This window comes from Diaporthe citri (genome assembly GCF_014595645.1).
Source record: "Diaporthe citri strain NFHF-8-4 chromosome Unknown scaffold_6, whole genome shotgun sequence".
In the NCBI taxonomy this organism is placed as follows: domain Eukaryota; kingdom Fungi; phylum Ascomycota; class Sordariomycetes; order Diaporthales; family Diaporthaceae; genus Diaporthe; species Diaporthe citri.
Window position 1 is genome coordinate 3323509 of NW_025064851.1, and position 22566 is coordinate 3346074.

Genomic DNA, 22566 nt, shown 5'->3' on the forward strand with positions numbered 1-22566 from the left:
ATATGCCACTTTCGCGGACAGACTATTAGTCCTGCACCGAATTGCATTCCCTGCCAGGCTGCCAACGGTGTGTATCCTGTGCTTGTGGCAAGGACCCAGCAACACTACTGTAGAAGTGTGAATGGCAACGCAAAAACAGATGTCTTGGAGGACGGGGCTCAACACCTCTGTAATCCTCAGCAAGGCTTTCGTGGGCAGTGTTACCGTCAGTGTACAGTTACTTATTGGCAGCACCGATGGCGAGGAAGTAGGTACCTATGCAAATCCAAATATGGCTCAAGAACTATGTCCAAACCCCGTTACGGTCCTTTGGGACTGAATTCAGCGACAATGTAGATGCCGTGGAGAGAAGCAGACCGGTGCATGCCGAGCCTGGGACTCACCAATGCATGAGAAATGTCAAGTTCTGAAGTTAGGGGAGCGCCTCGTACCGTTTGCACAGATCTGCACAGTCAACGCACCCAGGAGTGAGGTGAACATGATTCTCGTGGACTCCAGAATCTCGTCAGTTGCAGAATTTGAAACAGGTCGCTGAACATATTGGGACATGCGCCATCTCGGGATATCGCATGCTAATACACCAAGGCGATGCGATGTTAAAATACATCCAATCCGACATGACCGTAGCTTCTTCCGTCAAGCTGCTAACATGCAGGCATTGTCTGGGCGTTCATCTATAAAGCGAGCCCAGTGAGAATAGGACTGTTTAATCGGGAGTTGATACACACATGGGCCATGAGAACCCGACTGGTGGGTTAGAAGGCCTCCGTTCGGCGTTGCCCCGGTATGTATAGTCTGAGGGGAACAGGCTTATCCTGTTGACCGTGGAGATCGCACACGGAGCATTTTCTTAGACAATCATCCTTAGCTCTACCTAGATACACCTTAGCCGGAGCACCGGGGTTTTACTGGGTACGGAGGTCTTGAATCACGGGATAGGAGACGTCGGGCACGTAAGACATAAGGATTGTTGTCCGACTAGGTCGTCTGGCGATGGCAAGCAGTCAGTCCCGAGTACCATGCAAAGTAAAGGGTCCTAGGACATGCGGAGTATATTGTGGGATTATGGTCAGAACGTGACAGAACCAGGAGCTTTTCGTAGCTCCTCAAGCTTCGCCTCGTATCATTCCGACTAATACATCTATGTTTCTTGTGCGATGAACAATTTTGTCCGGCTATCAACGCCCGCACGCCCACTCTTTGCGGGGTGATATCAAAAGGGTCATTTTCAGCCAGGAGTCATCCTCCTCAATCCAGTCTAGCCCGTCGCTGGACAGAATCGGTGAAAATGCAGACTTGCCCCCAATAGACTGGGGACGTTTCGTCTAAGCCCGCTTCCAAAGCCTCATCGATTGTGTCGTTTTCGTCCACACTCCCTTGATCAATGTTGGACGTCCACCCGTCTCCTTGGGAATTATCGTCACCATTTGGGGCAGATTCGCTTGTTTTGGACGCCAGGTCTGAGTTTGCATTGCGAAACCAGTCAATCTTCTCGAGCCGTCCATCTTCCCGAGCCGTCCATCTATCCTGGCGAGTATTTCATCCACTGTGATACCCAAGACTGGGTCTCTCAAAGACTGACTCTCGGAAGACCTAGCAGACGCTCTCTAAGCGTCATCATCGCTGTCGCTGTCGCTGTCACTGCTCTCACTGTCACCATCGCTTCCCGACGTGTCATCGTCCCCAGCAACAGCTGCACCGGCGGACGACTCATCCTCAGACCCTGACTCCGAAGAGGAGCTGCTCGAGGAAGAGGTTTCGGCATTGGCGCGCCCATTTGGGACTTCCGATTCCTCGTCCGAGCTAGAGTCCGAGGATGATGAGCTGCTATCACTGGCATTATCGGCTTCGGCTTCGGCTTCAGCTTCAGAGCCATCAGAGCTTGAGTCACTGTCTGAATCCGAAGATGACTCTGATTCGGAACTGCTGCTGTCGGTGTCGGCCGTGCGCAGCTTCTTCCTTCTCTTAGTCTTCTGTTTCGTGCCCTCAGCGCCGGTTGCTTTTGCGTCGGCACCATTTAGGACAGGCACCTTGACCCTCGAAGATGTGGCGTTGGTCGTGCTGGCCGAAGGTGCTGCGGCATCGTCTTCGCCGCCTGAGGATTTAAGAACGTCGACGACCATTTCTGCACGCATGCGCTTCACGAGGCGTTGCTGGACATCTTTGTCGACCGTCCGCAGGGTGAATTCCACCTCGTCGAAACTTCTCTTGGGTGCTCCGGTGGAGCTGCCACCCTCCGCCTCGTCCTTCTCCTTCAAGAGCTCGGCTACCATCTCCTCGTACTGCCCTTGCTTCTCCTCCGCGCCCTTGGTGCCCTCTGGGAACCCCTTGGGTCCGGCTTCCATGTCCTTCTTCCTCACCTCCTCTGCCTGTTCAATCAGCCTGGTCCTAGAGCCACCTTTTATGTCGTTGATATATAGGTAGAATGCGTCAATGTCCGCCGCCGGCAGTGCTTCGGCCTTGTACATGTACTTTAACAACAAGGTCTGGTGGTTCTTGTTGAACTTCCAGGCATCGCGGGCTTTGTGCCACGTCCTGAGGTACTCGAGAGAGGGCGTGAGATCATGTGGCTGTGGATTTGACTGTGGCTTGGAAGCCTTCTTCTTCTTGGCTGGCTTTGGTTTCTTGGGAGCCGCCTTTTTGGTGTCCTGCGAGAAGGAGACGGACTTCTTGGAGGGTGTGAAATCAGAGTCGTTCCACCTAGGGCGCTTGTTGTCTGATGCAGGGTACGAGCCGGAGGGGAACTGCTTCCTCTTATTGAAGGCCGGTGTTCCGTACTGTCCGTCTGCATTGAAGTTGGATCGCTGCTGGTGGTGTGCGAAGCGGCCTGAGGGAGGGGCGGAGGTTGTTGTGGTCGTGGGTTGCGAAACGGTGGCAGCAGGGCTTCCGTCCGAACTGGCTCCCTTGAGCTTCAGGCCCAATCGCTTCCAGGCTGGCACGGCCGACATGATGGGCAGGTAGCAGGTAGAAAAGGGAGGGTGTGTTCAGGTTGTGCAGCGGATTCGGGAAAGGGGGGTAGGGTGAACTGGCTCCAGTAGTGGAAGGACTGGAGAGGCACCAAAGTCAAAACGGCCTAGCTATCGCAGGCTCGACGAAGATCAAGGACGGCAGTCTTCATGCGCAGGGTCGGGATTGCATGGGACAAAACGCGCCGACTGGACGGAGGGCTTGGTAGGGCGTGCGTTGGGCTCAGTGCGTGACAGCAAACGGCGTGTATGTGCGTGTCCGTGTCTGTGTGGTGTACATGTGTTGAAGCCCAACCGCAGACAGACTCGTGCTGCTGCTTGGCCAGAGTGCCGCAGGAAGGGAAAGCAATCTGTTGCCTCGAACTTTTTCTCTGGCTCCTGGTGGGGCAGCCAGATAGACAGGGTCCCAGCAATCGATAGGCAGGGGTCAGATCTCCCAGGACCTAGGTAGCCTAGCAGTTCTGCGCTACAGCACCTAGGTAGGTAGCGACTAGAAATCTGGGTACGCCTGTACCCGAACCTGGAAGTGAGCTGGCTGCGATTGACTTACATAAGCTTGGAGCTCGGGCCCGCGGCAGGCCAACGCTAGCTTGGACGCTGACGGGTGCTCCAGGCAAGCTACGGCCAACGCGTACCCAGCCCAGGCAAGAGCTTCATTGACGACAGCTCTCTCCAACCAGCCTGACCAGCCATCAACACATCCGACTGCTCCCAACTACGACTCTTTCTCCCACCGATTTCGACGACAGTCTTTCCTCGAGCGAACAATCCAAGTGGAAGCCCTCATCCAGGCCAACCCCCCCAACCAAGCCCTCAAGATGGCGAGTACGTCTTGTCCTCAGCTGCAGCCGATCCCACGGCTGGCTTCCTCCTTCGTCTCATCGTGACTGACACCAGACCCATGAACAGGCACCGGCATCGACAGGCACATCACCATCTTCTCTGAGCAGGGACGGCTCTATCAAGTCGGTATGATCATTCCTCCGCATGCGCTTCTCTTCCCGCCTCCCCAAGCGACCGACAAGGACAAACGGAGAAGCGCGAAGTCCTGCCCGAGAGACCGGAGGCTTGATGCTGCGACAGGGGGCTGACATGTTGTGACTTCCGTAGAATATGCCTTCAAGGCCATCACCGCCGCCAATATCATGGCCATAGGCGTCCGGGGCAAGGATTGTGGAGTCATCCTGTCGCAAAAGAAGGTCCCAGTACGTCACTCTGGCTCCTCCTGACTTGTCCCCGCCCGCGCTAGGCACCGCTGACCCGATACACAGGACAAGCTGATCGACCCTGCGTCCGTGTCGCACATCTTCCAAATATCCCCCTCAGTCGGCTGTGTTATGACAGGCTCCATCGCCGACGCCAGAGCCTTCGCCCAGCGCGCACAGGGCGAGGCTGCCGAGTTCAGATACAAGTACGGCTACGAGATGCCGAGCGACGTTCTTGCCAAGAGACTGGCCAATATCTCCCAAGTCTACACTCAGCGCGTAAGGGGGCGCCCGGCTCTTCGATATACAGATCCTTAGAGAGGCCACATTGCTGACTTGCATTGAACACAGGCCTACATGCGACCCTACGGCGTGGCGACAACACTAATATCACTTGACTCGGAACTTGGGCCACAGCTCTTCAAGTGTGACCCAGCAGGCTACTACATTGGCTACAAGGGCACGGCCGCAGGACCCAAGCAGCAGGAGGCGCTGAACCACCTCGAGAAGAAGCTGAAGAACAAGGATCATGCAGAGGGCAACTGGGAGGAGGTCGTCGAGCTGGCCATCACCACCCTCAGCACGGTTCTCAGCATGGATTTCAAAAAGACGGAGATTGAGATCGGGATCGTTGGCGGCCCACGCGCAGACGGGAAGGAAGGCCCTGATCCTGGCTTTCGGAAGCTGACTGAGGAGGAGATCGACGAGCGTCTCCAGGCTATCGCTGAGAAGGATTGAGCTGAAGGATACCATTGACGACGAGACGCAGCCTGATAGGAGGCCATCAGGATGCTCTAGTCGAGGGCTGCGCGGGGGCCATCGGAAGGAAGGGATTTGCAGAGCGGCGAACACCCGCTAAGCTGAGGCCCTTTGTAAGCTACTAGATATTGCAGCAGAAACGATTAGAATCAAGACATGAACTGTACATCAGCCGGCGGGACCTCGCTGTTGCATCGGAGACGGGCTCAGCTCAGTGCTGCATGAGCTGAAGATGACAGAACCGGTGGCTTGGCAAGACACGGCATTCGGCGGTCGCAGCGCAGGCAAAACCCACACCGCTCCGGGCGGCCCTGTAGCAAGTAGGTTTCCGCCGAAGAAGGCGGACGGAGCGGAGGGCAGGGCAAGGCAAGGTGAGGCGAGGGCAAGGCGAGGCTGGAGGGTGGTGTGGGTGCACGAGATCGCTGTCTCACACCATCTGGCGGCATTATCAGCCGGACCAGGGCGTGTGCGGCAGGATCTAAGACACGAGGTAAATCGCCTGGGTGGGCAGCACCCAACACCACCCAAGAAGAGACCCCAGGTTTAGGTTAAGTTCCCGAGGCGATGGAGCGGGATTGACGATGCGGCCATCTCGGAGGCCTACCGTAACTCGGAATGGAAGAGCCTCAATTGTGGCTTGGTTCCCACAAACTCCACAACCCGACGCCCAGCACATTCATTACCGAATACGGAGGAGATTCTGGGAGGTAATGATTGTCACCCGACTTGGGCCTGGACGCTGCCGGGCTCATCCGTCTGCCCGTCTCTCGCGTGCTCACCCTCGCACCACCAGGTGCAATTTTTCCCGCTTGTTCCCGCCAGCGCGCCTATACTCGAGCGCTTGTCCCCGGCGACCAGGTTGCTTTTTTTGGCCGGCATGCACGCACCACGGTGCCCGTCAGTCCCCCTTCCCCCCCTCGAACGGGACTCTTTTTTTTTTTTTTTTTTTGACGAGCCTGGTGCCGAGGTCTTCACCTGCATTAGGGTTCAGCTCGCCCCCCCCCGGAGGGGCGTCTTGAAAAACGTGGCCGTGGGTCACGGCAACCACCTCTTCCGCCCGACTATGTCGACTATGTCGACGGCCTAATGCACGAGTGAAGCTTGCCGAGGTCAGCTTTGCCTTGCTTGATGTCATCATTGGCCGCTGGGGCGCAAATGGCTGCCAGTCTCGTTCTTTTGTCGAGAGGTGAAAACTCTCCTATCAAGGCCGCTCCGACTGCAGGACCCCCTGTCCCGGTCCAGAAGGGGCTGCTGTCGTGCCTTAGTGCGTGCGTGGCGACAGCTGAACTCTCGTCTGCCATTCCGATTCGGGGGTTGATGGGTACACATCCGGCAACATTTCTCCCACGATGGACCTCCCAGTTTCCCTTTTCCTCCTCCCTCTGTCCCTCTGGCCCCTGACGGGTGGGCTTTGAGGTCATCACCCACGGCTCAGGTTGCAACACAATGGAGTCGACCTGAAGTCTAGCACGCCCGTGCATATGTACATCGACCCCAGCAAAAGGCTCGTCACGCTCATATTCTCCGGTCGACCCGTGGGTTCGCCCCGTTCTTCTAATTTTGGAATGTAGCTCTACAGTCGGGATGTCCCCGGATCGCTTTGTGGGGAAGAGGGCGCCCAAAACAGCTGCCTGGGTTCTCGCTCAGCACAGGGTTCTGGATGCCACCCCCTGCTTGTGCATTCCGTCCCGCTGGGTGTGTGCTTCCGCCGAGCCCCTCTCGGCCCTGCTCTCCGATTCGTCGGGAGGGCTGAGAAACGACGTGGATATCGACATCTGAGTTCTTGCAGCTCCTCCCACGATGACAGCTGATTGAGGGCCGCTAGTACCGTCGCAATGGCTCCCCCTGATGATCGCTGCACTGCATAGGTATCCCAGGTATCCAGGTATCCTGCGGCCTGCCATGTGGCAGCCCACCTGTCACTGCCCTTGGAGTGGGGGGTGGAGGAGGAATACGGGCTGTCACCTGTGTGCATCTTTTCTCGTTGACTCAGGTTGGACGATTAGTCTTGTCCGATCTGGTACCCTTTACTCGGGTCATTGATATCATGAAACTTCTATACTTTTTTGAAGCCGAGATGCCGTCGGAGTCCTCAATTCAGAGTTTTTTTTACCCTCCGCGATGTCGACATGCACTGTTATATCAGGCATGCTTGTGGCCGCCCCAACCAAGGCAAGCCCGTCGTGATGCCGTCTAGACCATCGGCGCCAACGACCTGTCAATAGTGCTCCTGTCACAATTCAGCCTTGACTTTCAGGTCTGTCGATCTAGGCCCTTTTACTCAATATTGTCAACTTTATTTATCTTCCTAATTCGGGGGCCACTTGCGAATTCATATTGACCTTCATAACCGCGCCTTGTGATCTCTTACATTGGCATTGCTCAATTTCTTTATGAGCACCATCCCTACCTTTCACATACTTTCCCGTTAGGACCGGAGCTTTTAGGCTTACTTGTTAATAATGGACGGACGTAAGTGGCTTTCTCCTTACTCGCATTCAACTCATGCCTGGGGCAAGATGGTGCCCGACATGGTGAGGCTCGGGCCTCGAGGCGACCATGTATGTGGACTCGGCGCCCATGCTAACCTGCTCATAGTAAACGATTTTCGAACAGTGCGAGTTGCCGAGGTTCTCTCGGACTTCCAGAGCATACAGTACTTCATTGCGGCCGCACCTGTGGACCCACCGAATATGAACGACTACTACACCGAAGGGTGGGCTGCCCTACGGCAATGTAACCTCGATGGCCAGCGGATTTTGAATTGTGGTGCGGATACGAGCGTTCCTGAAACGAGTGGTGGGCCCGACGAGCAGGCAAAGGCCGAGTTGAAACAGTCAGTCCCCATGGTTGGTGCTTCGTTTTGCGGGACCTGAAGGCTGACGACAGAAACATTGCGCACGGAGCAGAGTTCTCCTCGATGCGTTCGCACGCCGACACGAGGCACAGAAGATATATCTCCGCCAAGCTGCTGCGCAGCGGTGGATCGAGTACCGGGAACTTAGTCTCAAGGCACACTCTGGGAGCCAGTCCCAACTGAGACGGTGCGACCAACAGCTCAGAGCAGTATGTTTTCCAGACCAGACCGCCTCGCTGTTGCTATCGAGACCGAAGCTGACGGGGCACTGTCACAGGAGCTCCAAATGATCACAGACGAGGCTATCTACGCCGAGCTGCAATCATCTGACATTAACAGTGAGTAGCCTCCACAACTCGTTTTCCTCCTACCCATGTTTGGAGTGGTGCTGCCGCCGCAGATCTTGTAACGAGCTGTCTCTCGGAGGCCGTCCCCTGGTTGGAGTTCAAGGGATAGACTCCGGTCAGGTGTCCACTTGCATCATCATCTCCCCTACCCACTTCATCAGAGCATCTGATAGCTGACTCGAACCGCTTCTGCAGTGGGCCGCTGGACGGCCGAAGACCCCAGCCTACGCAGTATACAGCGTTGGGTTCGCACTCGACGATAGAAGCCATAGACCGATCCCGGGATCAGCATTCCCCGACATTAATGATCAACGGCCGACTTTTTGTGCAAAACATAGCGGATACCCAGATTCAATTTTTGTTGTGTGGATATAAAACGATGTAAAAGATTTCGACGGTTGCAGATTGGATGAGTGCATTGCATTATGCTTGAGTCTCATTTCATAGAGGGAGGACTGAGAACGACAGGTATCGTCTCCAGGAGGAAGGTTGTGTGTTTTGTAAGATTGGGTGGGATTTCTGGCTTTGATTAACTGCCTGGCGCAGTCTGGACTCATATGGGGCAGGATCAGATGTAACAACTTGCAGGGCGAGGAACGCCAGGATGATTTTTAATAGTTGAGCATAAATTTCCCTACATCCACCCTAGGCTACTATGAGGGTTACCACGTGGCAGGTAGCTTTCTAAGTGGGCACTTGCAACCCAGCAGCAACCCACAAGGCTGAACAAAATCCACAGGCCTAGCCGAGGAGATGAATCAGTACTTGCTAGGTAATTGTCTTATGGTTCACTTGACTTGTAGGCTGCAGGAAAAATGGATGCACTCACACCCCTGAGCATAGTTTGAGGTTCTATATGGTGGCTTCCTGGATTCTAAAATTACCCAAGCTTGTGGCTTGGTTTAGCCCATAGGTTTCGTTCTTGTATGGGGCAGGCTGGCTGTGGATTACAGGCTATTGAGTTTTGAGCATAAGTGTATAATAGGCAGGTGCCTGAATATACTTCTAGCAAGTATGCCTGGATACTGGGTTACCTTCTATCTGTCCCTAAGAGGAAGAAAAATTGTAAAATCAATTAGGAGTCTACTATTTCTTTCATAACAATGGCTTCAAGCCTCTTGCATGGCAAGCACCAGTCCACTTGGACCACGGCTGGCATGATGGCATGGACCTCCGACAGCATTTGAGGTTCTGAGCACTTGACTTGAACTTGTGCCGGATGTGTCCCAATAATACAAGATCTGAGTTGTTGTGATGGTTCGGAACAAGAAGCCTTGGGTGTGAAGGCTGGTCTCTACCAATATGTACCATCAGATACCTATCATATATTATCTGGCTGTCTAAGAGACTGCACAAGACAAGTACCTCTCCTAACCAGCACCTAGGTCTTCCATTCTGATGTATGCTGTGACGTTGAACGCTATGAAACAGTCATCCTTGTTAAAACAAGGCTAGGGGACTACAGTGTCCTAGAGCCATCTAGAAAGAGACTAAATCCTGGGCATCTCCCCACGACCTAGGTAGGAAACTAGCAGACATTTATTTAGGTCTCCCAATAGCCTTCTTCAAAAAATAGCACAGGTACACCCCTTGTCAAATGGGTGTGAAGGCCTGCGGCTAGGTGTGTAGAGTAGTCAGGAACAACAGAGTGCCTGGCCTGAACTCCTGTCATAGACCCAAGGCTAGAGAGGTAGAAGAACAGTCCGCCGAAATAGGCACTGTTTGATGGTTGGACTAAAAGTACTGGCTTTGGATCACAAATTCAATCTCAAGATTGTTTCTGTAGTCCGTTGAGCTGCACTATACTCTGCAGTCATACCTGGACCTGAATGTTGCTCCTAGCCATCTTCATGTTCACACCCACAATTGATCACAACCACACTGACAACCACTTCCCAAAGACTATGAAAGTCGTCAGACTGGAATCCATCCCGTCACAAACCATTACATCGCGTACCATCTTGTCACAAACTACTGCTCTGCAGGCCGCCATCTTGTGTGCACCACCACCTTGTGGAGACCAGATCTGTGGTACTGACCAATCTTATCATGCTCCATCCACGGAGGCAGAACCGGCACAACGGTGCAAGTGGCTATAGTGGCAGTCATGGGCGTCTTCTCCAAATATGCAGAACATATGTCATCAACCGATTTGCTCTCACTCTCCCAGCTGGTCTGCTGCCCAGCGACATGATCCGCCCGTTGCTCGACAACACGCGGTCGTCACGGCATAAGTTTATCCTTGGAAACGCGATCTACTACAGGCTTAAAGCTCTGGGGCGAAAGCACAGGAGGAAGATCACCGCCACGCTTCTGGACCAGTCGCCGTCCAGGGGCCAACTTCTCCACATGTGAGTAGGGCCTCCGACCGATCGTGTCTTGCCTGGTCAGGGCGGCTGAAAATTGACCTTGAGACAGACTGGACAATGATGCAGTCTTTCGAACCCGGGTAGAGAAAGCCAGGGCAGTGTACGAGGCATACCTCCGTCAGCGCCGAGATGAAACGGCGTTGGTGGAAGAGGCGCAAATGGCGCCTCCCACAACGCCTGACCAGCCACAGAGCAACCAGGACGTGCCCAATCAAGCACGTACCCAGATTCAGACCCAGTACCAGTCGCAGCCCATGGTTCGGACTCACACTCACCGAAACCCCAGACAAAGTGCCAGGGGCCTTGGCCGTGGTGAGGCTCAAACTACCACAGTTGTCAACGGTGTCCCCATCCGCCCACCGCCCTCCCACGCCCAACCCCAGCCCCAGCTCCAGCCCCGACAGAATGTTGTGGTCAATGCCCACAACCGCGTTCCCCGCCCTGCTGCAAATGGGGGTCGCGGACTGCTACTCGAGTTCGAGTACCAAAACGGCTGGTTGATCTGCAGGAACCTTGAGACCCATGAACATTTCGTGGTACACGAGAGGACCATAGTGGTCAGTACACTTTCAATGAGATTTTGTTTGTCCCTGGCTGAGAATTGCGGTGTGGTGTCCCCAAGACAACGGGGGCTGGAGACTCCTCTCCCGTTGATGGAAGTGGCCATCGATTTACTGACAAGATCATAGATGATACTCGAAATCATGGCCTTCCTGGCCAGTGGGAGGCAGGTCCTCTGGGTTTCTCGTCTGCTGTGCTGCATCATCATCCTGTTCTCATACCGCATGGCTACGAGGAGAGGTTGAAGAACTTGAGCAATTCCACACTGCAGACAAGAGCTGCATTGGAAAACGACAAAAGTGGGAGGAAAGAAAACCAGCACCTCATTACCAATGTGGGCCAGGATACTCGGGGCGGCTGGCCATCATTCTTCAAAAGTATTGCCTATCCAGGCAACCAGTTGAATGACTTGAGAGAAGCACATTACTTGGGGGGCATGTGTAGATGCTGGTTCTCTATGTGCGAGTATCAGAACACAGGTATGTTGAGTGACAGCAGGAATATGTGCAAAGACAGTAACGGGAAGGCGGGTTGAGCCAATGCCAATCGGTCTATTTGTTCTTGCTATGCACACACAATGCAATACCTGTCAGAGACAAAACCATGCTGCGCATTTTGTCAGTAAAATCTTGCTTCGTGGCAATGACACGTGAAAGAAAAATGAGAAATCAGACGGCAGATGTTGGGATGCTGGGATGCTGGGAGCAACTGGGGAGTCACCCAAGATGGGGAAAAGCCCCTGTGTTTGGCACCGGAGAGTAGCACCACGCAGGACTTTGGTGGCAGGGCATTTGTTGGGTGTCACAGGCATGAAGTATGCAAGTGGGCAGTGGGGCATTATGCAAAGGGATGGGGAAGAAGAAAGAAGGAGTTACCCAGCCATTGTGTCTGAATGAATGTTAGCCTCATGCAAAGCTTGGTTCTTTTGCGGCATAGGAAAGGGGGAATGGGGCGTCAAGACTTACTCCGACTAATAACTTTCCCATCGACCCACCAGTCACCAATGACAGTGAAAAGGAATGCAAGTGTGTTGACGATGGGGACAGTTAGGCTCAATTCTGAGAACGTGAACATAGTCAGTCAGCACACCCAAGCACGATATCAGCCCATAAAGGCCCAAAGCCCCACAGCGGGAGGCCCAAGAGGCCCAGGGCCGGGTTGACTCACCAGCCTTCCCGATGAGCAAGAAGAACCACACGCTGCCGGTCAGGTTCAGCAGCAGCGGGATGGCGTAGCGCGGGTTTCGCAGGAGGTCGACGACGGCGAAGAAGGTGCCGTACACCTTGGACCTGAGCCAGCTGGCCTTGACGGCGTCGGACTCGAGCACCGGGTGCGGCGCCGGGTGGTGGTCTTTCGCGGCGCGGCGGATGAAGGGCGTCGTGAGGCCCCAGGCGATGCCGACCAGCGTGAAGCCGACGACGTAGTTCAGCGGGCCGGGCTGCGGCTCGTCGGCGTCTGTCATGGTTCCTCTGTTCTGGCCCGGTCGGGCGCGCCGGCAAACCACCCCCTTCTCGGCCTGGGATCCTGGTGGTGGTCGGGCGCGGTTGGGCGAGCGTGGGCTCCGCTCAGCTGGGCGGGAGTGGAGATGAGCTAGCTGTGAACGCTGGTTGTCGGATTAGGTGAGGCTGGATGGAAGGCTGGACTAGTGGTGCTGCTGAGATTCGATAGTGTGTGCCTCTGGCTTGACGTTTGGCTTGACGTTCAGCCTCGCCGTGTTGTGTGCCGTGCCCCGTGTACCCGTAATGGGGGGAGAACGGCGCAGCTGGCCGGGTGACGTTGGGAGTGGGGCTGAGCGCGCCCTCGGCTCCGGTCCGCTGTAGGTGTGGGGATGGTCGGGCCCGCGTGCAGATCCCATGCATTGTCAAGGGCTGAGGTGCCAGCTTGTCTTACGTCGGAGAACTCGAGACCCTTGTTATGCTCAAGAGTTATGCTTATCACAAGTCTTCGGGTCATTTTGTGGTAGTCCGTCCATTGTAGCGCTGGGGTGGGACACCCGTGAGCCCTTTAGATGCCGGTGCACTTTAGTACCGTCTATAATTACGACATGCTCAGGGTAGCAGTTGTACTTGGTCACAATATTTCCAGAATCGGCAATCTGGTGCTCTTCCAGAAGACGACTTCCCCCATAATCTACCGAAGTATGTCGATGCCATGTTCTGCGTTGTCTTTTCAAGGGATTGCCCTCGGCGTCACCGTAAAGAACGGTGTCCCGTCCTGGTAAAATTTCTAGAACAGGACTTTCCCTTGAGTTTAGGTCGGGACTGAGGTGCCGATGAAGCTCGCGCTTCGGTGTGTTCGGGGTGATTCGGGGCATTTGTCAGGTCACTGTGGCTTGGACAGAGGGGGAAATGCCCAGTGTGTGTGTGTATGGTGAATCAGCCTGTCAGCATTGCGCATCACTAATGTACCTGCAGATCTCTCCGGAAATAATGACCCGGAGACTCTTTCGATTCGTATCGAGGCGTCGTCATCTAGGAATCACTTTGCGGGCGCTAAAGTAGGTAAGTCGTCGAGGAGGGCGCTCATAGGCTTACGGACCAAGAACATAGGACTTGGCAGCGTCGTTTATATTGGAGTGCCTCCCTTCTGCCAGTCGTGTTCGTAAATCATGTAGGTCTGGTCCGTGCAAGATGGCTGACGACAACGACAGGCGCAAGTCGCGGGCTGAGCCTCAGTGTTTCCCCAGTCTTTCGGGTCGGCACAACCTTGGAAGGCTTCTAGAAGGCGGGAAACGTGACTCGAAACGGGTGGCAGTGTAAGTGTAAGCTTTGCTCTGTTTCAATTAACAAAAAGACGGCACGGGCGGCATGATGTCGCGCCGAGTCTCAGCAGGCTGACCTAAATTGAATTGAGTTGGGCTTCGTTGGGTGGTTGAGCTGTGACAAGCTTTGGGTGAGGTTGTTTTGACTTCCGGGACAAGTCTGGATGCCGCATCGTGCATATGCACAATATTGTGCAGCACCCCATCGCAAACCAGCATCGTAGGTGCTGAGTCGGGGTCGGGCAAATCGTCAAGTGGTGCGCGTCCCCGGAAAGAGCCAATCTGCCCTCTAGCGGGTGGTCTGATTCAGGATCGATGATCGATGCGCGCCGTCGATGGTTGTCATGGTAAAAATAAACACGCAGCTGTGGGGCGTTGGGCGTTGGGCCAGAACGGTGGTGATGAACACACGGCAGTATGGTCAGATTCTGCGTTTTCAGCCTACTGCATAGCATAGAAGGCTGCTGCACTGCAAATCGTAGAGGCCACCAGAGCCTGCATGGCAGATCGTGAAGTGGCACGGGTCCTCCTGCACGCACGCATCAGAGGGTGATCCGCATCGTCATGGTGGATATGGGTTTGGTGGGGAGCGCGGTGGGGATAATGACCGTCAATCTTGTGTCAATCCGGTCGCTCATCATTCTCTCTGCCTCTTACTGTGCCTCTGCCTGCTTGCAGTGCCGTAGAAACAAGTCATTGCCTCAGCCTTGCTTGGCAACTTCAGATTCAGCTGCACAAGCATCCACTTTGTCGGATCGGACCTTCCAACCATCTCTCCTCACGCGGTTGTTTCACATGCTACGGCCAGGCCAAATAGAGGCGAGGCAGAGACAGAGGCATACGGAGAGCAGAGAGGGCAGGAGAGAATGAGGGAGAGACAGGTACTTGCTTTTCCGCTGCGCTAAGTTGGTAGTCGACCGTACCTGCTTCTCAGACGCTTCCGGCCGCTGCCAGCCTTCGCTCATCCCCCTGTCAGCAGGTTTTAGGTTTCGAGCCAGGCAGGCCAGGCAGTGCCAGGCTCGTGCCCTCAGCTGCCCTGGCTCCCCAGCTAGGCCCCTGGTCTCCCTGAGTGTCCTCGAGCTCATCCCTGTCGAGATCCCGCAACAGTCGATGCAAACAGCGCCCTGTAATTGGGCCCAGCCTCCCCGTTTTCCGCACTAGGCCGCTGGTCCAGGCGTGCCAGGCAGGGGACGTAGCCTGGTACATACGGCCTCTGCGCCGGCACACACAACAACGTCGTACCCCAGCCACCACTTAACCCACTTTCGCTGCGCCGGGCATGTCGTAGCTAGCTGGGTAGTGCTTTGCTCTGCTGCTCTGCGCTGTGGTGCATTGCGCAGCTTGCTTGCCCAAGAAAAACATTGGGAACACCCCATCCATCATCGCACAGCAAAGCCTCGTCCTCCGTCAGCAAATAGACCACCACGGCCAATCCAGAAAGAATCCACTCTTTCTCCTTCTCTTCTTACCTCTCCGCCTCGTCTCGTCTCGTCTTGTTTTCTTTACATTACCTCGCCTCCAATCTTCAAGTCGCACAGCTCCTCCTCCTCCTCCTACCCATCCCCTCCCAAGGTTGGTCCGTTCGTTCTTATTTGTGTAACGCGGACGCTACACACTGTCGACTTCGTCTTTTCCTTGGCCCCACGTCTTGTGCGATATTTTCATACCCTCTTCACACTTTTCTTCCCATTTCATGTGATAACGGCACGGCTGTATCATCGTCCAATCTGCCCCGCCTGTATCTTGCAGATGAATCACAAGCCTGGGGGACTTCACAGCCCAGGCAACACGGCGCGAACCGTCGACAACATCTCCGACTCGCTCTGGGATTTTTGTAGGCACTGAACGCCAAAATGGTCAAGGCTCATCCTCTCAATGCGCCTCATACGGCTGGTCTCTTCTGCGACATGAGCCTCGATGGCCCCGTAATCGGTACCCTGGTTATCATTGTCGACCGTGCAAAGAACCTGCCCAACAGGAAGACAATTGGGAAACAGGACCCTTACTGTGCTGCAAGGCTAGGCAAGGAGGCCAAGAAGACGACCACAGATATCCGAGGAGGCCAAACTCCCAGGTGGTAAGCCTCAAGTTTCACTCTCAGCCCAGACCAACGCTCATGTGCCTCTTTCTCTGACACTTGCAAACATCAAGGGACCAAGAGATTCGTTTCACTGTTCACGACTCCCCAGACTACTACCAACTCAAGATTTCGGTCTTCAACGACGATAAGAAGACCGACTTGATAGGAGAGACATGGGTCGACTTGCGTGACATTGTTGTCCCTGGCGGCGGCCAGAATGACCTGTGGCATAACCTGACTTGCAAGGGCAAGTATGCTGGTGAGATCCGTATCGAGCTCACCTACTACGACACTCGTCCAAAGCCCGAGAAGCCAGCCGCCAAACCCAAGCAAGTAACCTCAGAGACGGATTCCCCTGCGGGTTCGCTCAGGGCCGCACCACCCAAGAGACGCCCTCTCCCTTCGGATCCTTTTACCGGCCAGACGCCCGCACAGCAGCCTCCGCCGCCAGTACCAGGCCATCTTCCTGCTCCACAAAGGCAGCAACCAGGATCAGCAAGAGATTACCCTACTCCAGATCATGTACAGACTCCTCCTCACCGAGCACAGCCAAACCCACCACCGTCCCATTCGCCGGACCATACGCCCTCGCACTCAGGACACTACAGCAATGCTTCATCCCTTCGTCATCGGCAGGGCGACCCCTACTCTTCGGCACCAAACAGCGCATATCACACCCCGTCAAACCATTCTGATGCACGACATGCACCTTCAGAAGGGTATCCTCTGTATCCTGAAGACGGAATGGAGTCGCCTGACCACCACGGGCACACCCCGGATAAGAGATACATGCCATCTGCTCCCTATGGTGCGCAGTCGAGCGAGCAGATGTTCAAGCTAGACATGGACAATGAGAGGCCACCCCCGCCACCAGCCCATCGCAGCACGCCCAGTGCGGCGTCCGAGCCAAGACACAGCCCCGGCCACGAATCGATGCTTCACAACCAGACACCGCCCGCGATGAGGATGGATGTGCTCCGGAATGAGGCTCATCGTCAGTCTGCATCGTCAAGTGCATATCCCGGGCGACCGGTATATCGACCATACGATTCTGCCCCATCTCCGCAAAGCAACGAGCTTCATCTCGGCGGGGCTCATCAAGTTTCTCCGCCTCGCCATCATTCTTATGATACTTCCTACGACACACATCACAAGTCTATGCAAGCGACTGTAGAAGATGTTCCGGACTCCCCAAACTCCGGCCTACCAGATTATGGCGAGCCTGAATATCGTCAGGACCCTAGCCCTGCTCCCCTCAGCTTGAGAGGCCGCGGCAGTGCACCTCCTGCCCCCTACTCCGGGTCTCCTGCTTCGGGTGCCCGCCAACAGGGCGCGGCCATTGACCACATGCAGTCTGATCCGTCTTTATCTTCAAGAAATCGTCCATCCTACACCGCTTCTCCATTACCATATGATCCGCAGCCTCAGATCGGGGGCTACACACCGTATCGTGGTGGTAGCGGACAAGAGCTTGAAGACACTCAAGTGCGCGCTCCTGATGGCTCTATGAGATTTGCCCTGCCCTCTATCCCAGCCTCGCTGGTACCCGGGGTTGACCCTGGTCTCTCCATGGAGATCTCTCAAAGAATCAACGAGGATAGGCGGCACGAAGCACGATATAGTCAGCCTCCACCTGGAAGCCAGCCTACAGCCCTTGCTGTGGCCTCGGTCCGGGGGCGTCAGATGACTGGGCCGCCACCGAGCTACGGCGCACCGCAGCCCAGGCATGGCTCACATGATGCCTACGAACGCAGTCCTTCTGCAAGGCCTCCATCACAGCATGGGATGGACAGGAGGGGGCTCTCGCCCAATCCTAGCCCCAATGGACAGCATACTATCAGGAGGAAGTCGATCAGTCCGGCCCCGCCACAAGAAGGCCGCGGCCTCTCTGGCGTTCCTTTTGGTCCTGATTCATACGATGCACTGAATCCAGTTCTGTCTACTTCAGCTCCAAAAGAAACGATCAGACCCGACTATGACGAGGTCAACGGCAAGATCATCACTCATGATGGGAAAGAAATTGACCCGTCAGATCATCTGCCCATGGATACATGGGCGCCGGAACCTGAGCCCAAAGGCAAGAAACCATCCGATTCTACCACCACAAGACCCGCCTTGTCAGGCCCACAGCCCATTCCACCATCGGGACGAAAGCCATTGCGAGTCCGCGAAGTTAGGCCCACATCCACGGCTGCTCTTCCACCAGCAACATACATCTCTCCGGAATCGGGTCGACAGCAGTTGCCGCCACCGAACACAGGACGCAATCGACTGCAGAAAAAAACTAACCGTTCTTCTGCCATGCCTGTGATGATGTCTGGTGCGAACGGCGCCGGCCCAGGCCCGCTGGCGCCACTTCCACAGGCCCAGGATAATTACGCGCCTCGGCCTCTGGGTCGTGCAAGTACATATGACTATGAGAACCACGCTCCGCCACCGATGTACGACACATCCTCTGGCTCATATGCACGAGATCACAGCGCTTCAGCCCCTCCAATACCGGCCAAGATCCCCCTGGCTGCCGGCCCAGGCTCCTCGATGCATATGCACAGAGGCGGATACGGCGATTTCGGAGGGGAGAACTCACTCATGGAAGAGATGAGTCGGATTGATATTGGTACTGGCAGGGCAAGGCGCCACCACCAGAGAATGGGATATTAGAGGTATCCTGATCTGCCGGAGCTGCCCGAAGGGGGAAACTCCCAAGTACCGACGAGTGAGCACGAAGATGAAAGAAATTCCGGACAAGAAAAAAGAAGTCGATCTTAGGATGGACGAACCTCAACTACGAAAGTGTTCGGGCGAATGAGATTTCGCAGACGTGATGGAAATGCGTCGAGTTAGGGGACGCAGGGTAGCAAAAACCGAATCGAGATTGGAGGAACACGGAACAAAGAGCGTTGGAATGGAGATCGAAGGGAAGGAATTGTGTGGTCATTGGGGTCTATTCGCTTCCATGTCTTCTTTTACGATATATGGGCGGGCGTTTCTTGCATGCTGTGGACAGGATGAGCCGAGTTGGCTTGTCTGCGATCCAAGAGCTTTACGCTCCGGCATTCTCAAAGTTTTCTAATTCCTGATCACAAGTCGCAAGGCGTACACGAGAGCGAGCGACTTGGACTCTTTGTATTATCCACACATTATACATCGGCATCTAGGTTTGAGATACCCAGCTACGAAAGATTAGAAGTCATTACAAAGTATTATTCACGGTCTCGCCCCAAGGCATTTTTGAAAGTGATACTGTGAAGTGGTAACTTGTCGGCTTTGTGTGATGAAACCCCAAAGCCAGAGGTGAAATTTCAACGAGGATTGCTTGGTATCAAATCAAATCATTACACAAAGTCCTTTCTTCTCAGAGCCAGCCATCGGTCCCTCCATTTTGCAACTTTTCGGTGTCCAATCTCACGAAACGCCAGGGCCATGCCAATCAAAGAATATACAACCATCCACACAAACTTAACAGACCAGACTGCAGCCGGCCTCGCCCACCCGACTAGGACTCGCCCGCGATCATCAACGCCTCCAGCATGCCGCCCGTCTGTGCGGCAACCTGGGCCTTCTCGACCTCCTGTCCGACCCTCTTCCTCAGGGTCTTGAAGCCGGCGGCCAGCTCCTCGCTGCTGCCGACGTGCTCGGCATAGAGGTCAAGCAGGTGCAGGCCGACGTCGACGCAGGCAGCGCGGTACCGTGGGTCGATGATGTGGTTGCATATCCAGTGTAGCACGGGCTCGACCGTCTCCTCGTCGCGGCCCTCGAGGGCGGCCCGCAGGGCGCTGCGGTGGCGCAGGGCCACGAGCAGAGTCAGCACGTTAAGCTTGGAGTGGTCGGGCGCCGAGGTGTCGAGGACGCCGTCCAGCGCCGCGGCGTACCTGCCGTGGCGCAGATCGGACTGCCAGGGCTGCTCCTTCTTGCGCCTGCCGGACGCGTTGTCGTTGTCGATGAGAAAGTCGACGTTGTCCTGGACGGTGGAGAGCGACTTGTTCATGGCCTCCTTGCGCTTGCGCTTGGCCGACTTGGCGTCGTCGAGTTGGCTGAGATCAGTGGCGGCCGCGAATCGTGCGCGCTCGCGCTCCTTCTCGGCGTTGGAGCCCGTGAGCCGGGTCTTGAGGGACAGCACGCCCGACTGCATGCCTACTGCCAGGTGTCGGTCTGCGGCGTTTGCGCCGGCGGTGATGACGTTGAGGGAGAGCACTGGTGACGGGTATTTCATCCCCGAGACGACGTTCCACGACCCCGTCTCGAAGACCTTGACGTGCCCGTCTAATCCTCCCGACACGACCCTCTTGCCGTTGGAGGCGAGGCAGAGAGATGTGACTGTCTTTTGGTGGTTGGTGATGACCCGCAGTGGCTTGGCGGCTACCAGGTCCAGCACGGAGATGGCGTTGTCGGCTGCTGCGAGAACGGTGGTGCCGCCTGGGAGGGGCAGGACCTCCTCGACCGGGGCGGCGTGCTTGAAGGTCAGGACGGAGCCGGTGGGCACTCGTGAGTCCCATATCCGCACGGTGGAGTCGTAGGATCCGGTGACGAGCATGTTGCTGCTGGCGCCCAGGCCGCCGGGCATGAAAGTGCCGCTGCGCACATAGTCCTGGTGGCCGACGAACTGGCGCGTGGGCTCGGAGCTGGGCAGGTCCCACAGGCGCACCGTCTTGTCGTCCGAGGCGCTCATCAGCATGGTCAGGTCGGTGGGCGACCACTTGGTCACCCAGACGGGCTGCTTGTGGATGTGCCATGTCTTGAGAATGGCGGCCCTCGAGCCGCCCGCGACGTCAAATACCTGCATCCTGCCGCTGTCGTCGCCGGCTACGAGGACGCGCGAGTCGGACCGGATCTCACCGCTGCGGGCGACGCTGTCGAAGCGGCCGATGGTCTTGAGGGGCTCGCGCTTGCGGATGCTGTAGACATCGACGCGGGGGCCGGCGGTGACGGCGAAGAGGTCATTGTTCTTGGCGGCGGTGGTGGACGAGGAGGATGAGGTGCTGTTGCTGTACGGGGAGGGGAAGCTGATGTGGGCGACGGGCCAGGACGCGGTTGAGGTGTGGGATTTTTGGTTCTTGAAGGTCTTCCAGTAGCGCTGCTCGGCGGTTATGGGTGATGGGGCTGCGGGCAGCTTGATTTGTTGGAGTGGCCTGACTTCTGCCGCCATCTTGTCTTTGCAAAATGGTGAATTGGTTGGTGGACAGGAAAACAGATGGTCGTTGCCGTCCAGAAGCTGTAGGTGAAGGCATTGGACAAGCAGATCGTCTTGGCCAGGAAACTTTTCGAGACCCACTGAGCTTATCGATATGCTATCTTACTGGCTAGTGCTGTCGATAAGCCAGATGCTGCTAAGTAGCACCCAGCGACTTGGGAAGGATAAACGGGTGGGGAACCTAGACATGCCGCCGCACTTCTTTGATGGTTTACAGCACTTCACACCTGGGCAGTTGTGACTATTGCGGCAAGTGCCCGTCATACCTACCTAGGTAGGCACCAAAGTAATCACCTAGGTATCCAGGTACATGGGTTTTGTTTCTGTCCGTTTTGTTCGAGTGTTGAAGTGTTGAAGTATCCAAGTCAGGTCTGAGGCTTACCGTCAAGGAGTATCAGTACTGACCCAATGACGGCCCCAGGACCTGTTTATCACTGTGATTCCTCATCATGGCTGACCGCCTGTGGCTGCTTATGCGGTTTAATGTGCCGTACCTTGTCTGTCCTCACCGGTTGACCAAACGAGCAGACGAGTGCTGTCTGGCGGCCGGGACGGCTCATCTGACGCTGCATTTCGTTTGACAGGAAATTGCTTTTTTTCTTTTCGGCCGCCGTGACCTGTCACTATTCACTATGAGATGTGCACCTTTCCATCGCACTAGCAAACTAATAACGGAGGAGAATGTGCAGTTGGTCGCCTCCCTCCCGCAGCCAACTGCAGATGGAACATTGGAAACGGCAGCAAAACAATATCAAATAGCAGAAAACGCCCCACCCAAGGGTCCACGGCGGCTGGACAGGGACCTCGGGAAGTGCCACTGCCTTCCAAGCCTAGTCCATAATGCCTATCATTCACGGTCTGACTGATCGGCCGGGGCTGGCTCTCTCTTCCCACCCGGTTTCCATCAGCTCCGCCTCTCCCCTCGGCCTTGCAACGTAACCACACACGCACACGCACCATGCCAGACCAACTAGACTAGGCCCATTGATCAATCGCAACCTTTGACCGATTCTTCCCTCCTCTTGCTCCCGCCCGTTTGAATGCGTGCTTTGACTTGCTCTGTTTGTGGCCCAACCCTTTCCTTCCGAGCCAGCCCGACCCGAGCAGAAGTGAGCACATGGTCAAAGACGAGAGGGGAAGCGAAGAAGCATGACTGCTTCCACCCACCCAGGAAGTCGCAAGCTGGGGCTGTGAACCTCTGCTTGGTTGCACTGCAGCATCACTGCATAGGGAAGCACAGCACAGCACAACGCAGCACAAGACAGTCTGCGCTCCTTGCCCTGCACTGCACTGCTCTCTGTGCTTGTTCCCAGGCAATCCCAGGGCTTTCATTTTCGACCTCCGGCCTCCCACCAGGTCCCATTACATACCTAGCACAGGAAGGACCCAGGTCCTGGCGCCATAGGTGCCTTCTTAATTCAACCTCCTTGAGCATTGTAGCATTTTCTGCATCTTAAAACTCAAATTCAA

At 55.5% G+C, this 22566-nt stretch overlaps 6 protein-coding genes across 6 annotated transcripts; 3 read left to right on the plus strand and 3 right to left on the minus strand.

The window, feature by feature from the left end:
- Nucleotides 1-1607: 1607 nt before the first annotated feature.
- Nucleotides 1608-2948, minus strand: INS49_012890 (uncharacterized protein; the record flags this gene model as incomplete). Its single annotated transcript, XM_043173592.1, has 1 exon — nt 1608-2948. The coding sequence occupies one exon, from the start codon at nt 2946-2948 to the stop codon at nt 1608-1610; it is 1341 nt and encodes a 446-aa protein (XP_043022889.1).
- An 836-nt stretch (nt 2949-3784) lies between these two features.
- On the plus strand, nt 3785-4909 carry INS49_012891 (uncharacterized protein; the record flags this gene model as incomplete). The annotated part of the gene is made up of 5 exons (XM_043173593.1): nt 3785-3791; nt 3876-3935; nt 4077-4171; nt 4238-4450; nt 4523-4909. The coding sequence occupies 5 exons, from the start codon at nt 3785-3787 to the stop codon at nt 4907-4909; spliced, it is 762 nt and encodes a 253-aa protein (XP_043022890.1).
- Nucleotides 4910-7449: 2540 nt separating this feature from the next.
- On the plus strand, nt 7450-11309 carry INS49_012892 (uncharacterized protein; the record flags this gene model as incomplete). Its single annotated transcript, XM_043173594.1, has 6 exons — nt 7450-7766; nt 7840-7996; nt 8065-8125; nt 10305-10485; nt 10553-11060; nt 11193-11309. 6 exons carry the CDS (start codon nt 7450-7452, stop codon nt 11307-11309), a joined length of 1341 nt encoding a protein of 446 aa, XP_043022891.1.
- A 626-nt stretch (nt 11310-11935) lies between these two features.
- On the minus strand, nt 11936-12526 carry INS49_012893 (uncharacterized protein; the record flags this gene model as incomplete). The annotated part of the gene is made up of 3 exons (XM_043173595.1): nt 11936-11952; nt 12030-12122; nt 12232-12526. 3 exons carry the CDS (start codon nt 12524-12526, stop codon nt 11936-11938), a joined length of 405 nt encoding a protein of 134 aa, XP_043022892.1.
- Nucleotides 12527-15678: 3152 nt separating this feature from the next.
- Nucleotides 15679-17079, plus strand: INS49_012894 (uncharacterized protein; the record flags this gene model as incomplete). The annotated part of the gene is made up of 3 exons (XM_043173596.1): nt 15679-15902; nt 15977-16917; nt 16976-17079. The coding sequence occupies 3 exons, from the start codon at nt 15679-15681 to the stop codon at nt 17077-17079; spliced, it is 1269 nt and encodes a 422-aa protein (XP_043022893.1).
- Nucleotides 17080-19401: 2322 nt separating this feature from the next.
- On the minus strand, nt 19402-21051 carry INS49_012895 (uncharacterized protein; the record flags this gene model as incomplete). The annotated part of the gene is made up of 1 exon (XM_043173597.1): nt 19402-21051. One exon carries the CDS (start codon nt 21049-21051, stop codon nt 19402-19404), a length of 1650 nt encoding a protein of 549 aa, XP_043022894.1.
- Nucleotides 21052-22566: the final 1515 nt, after the last annotated feature.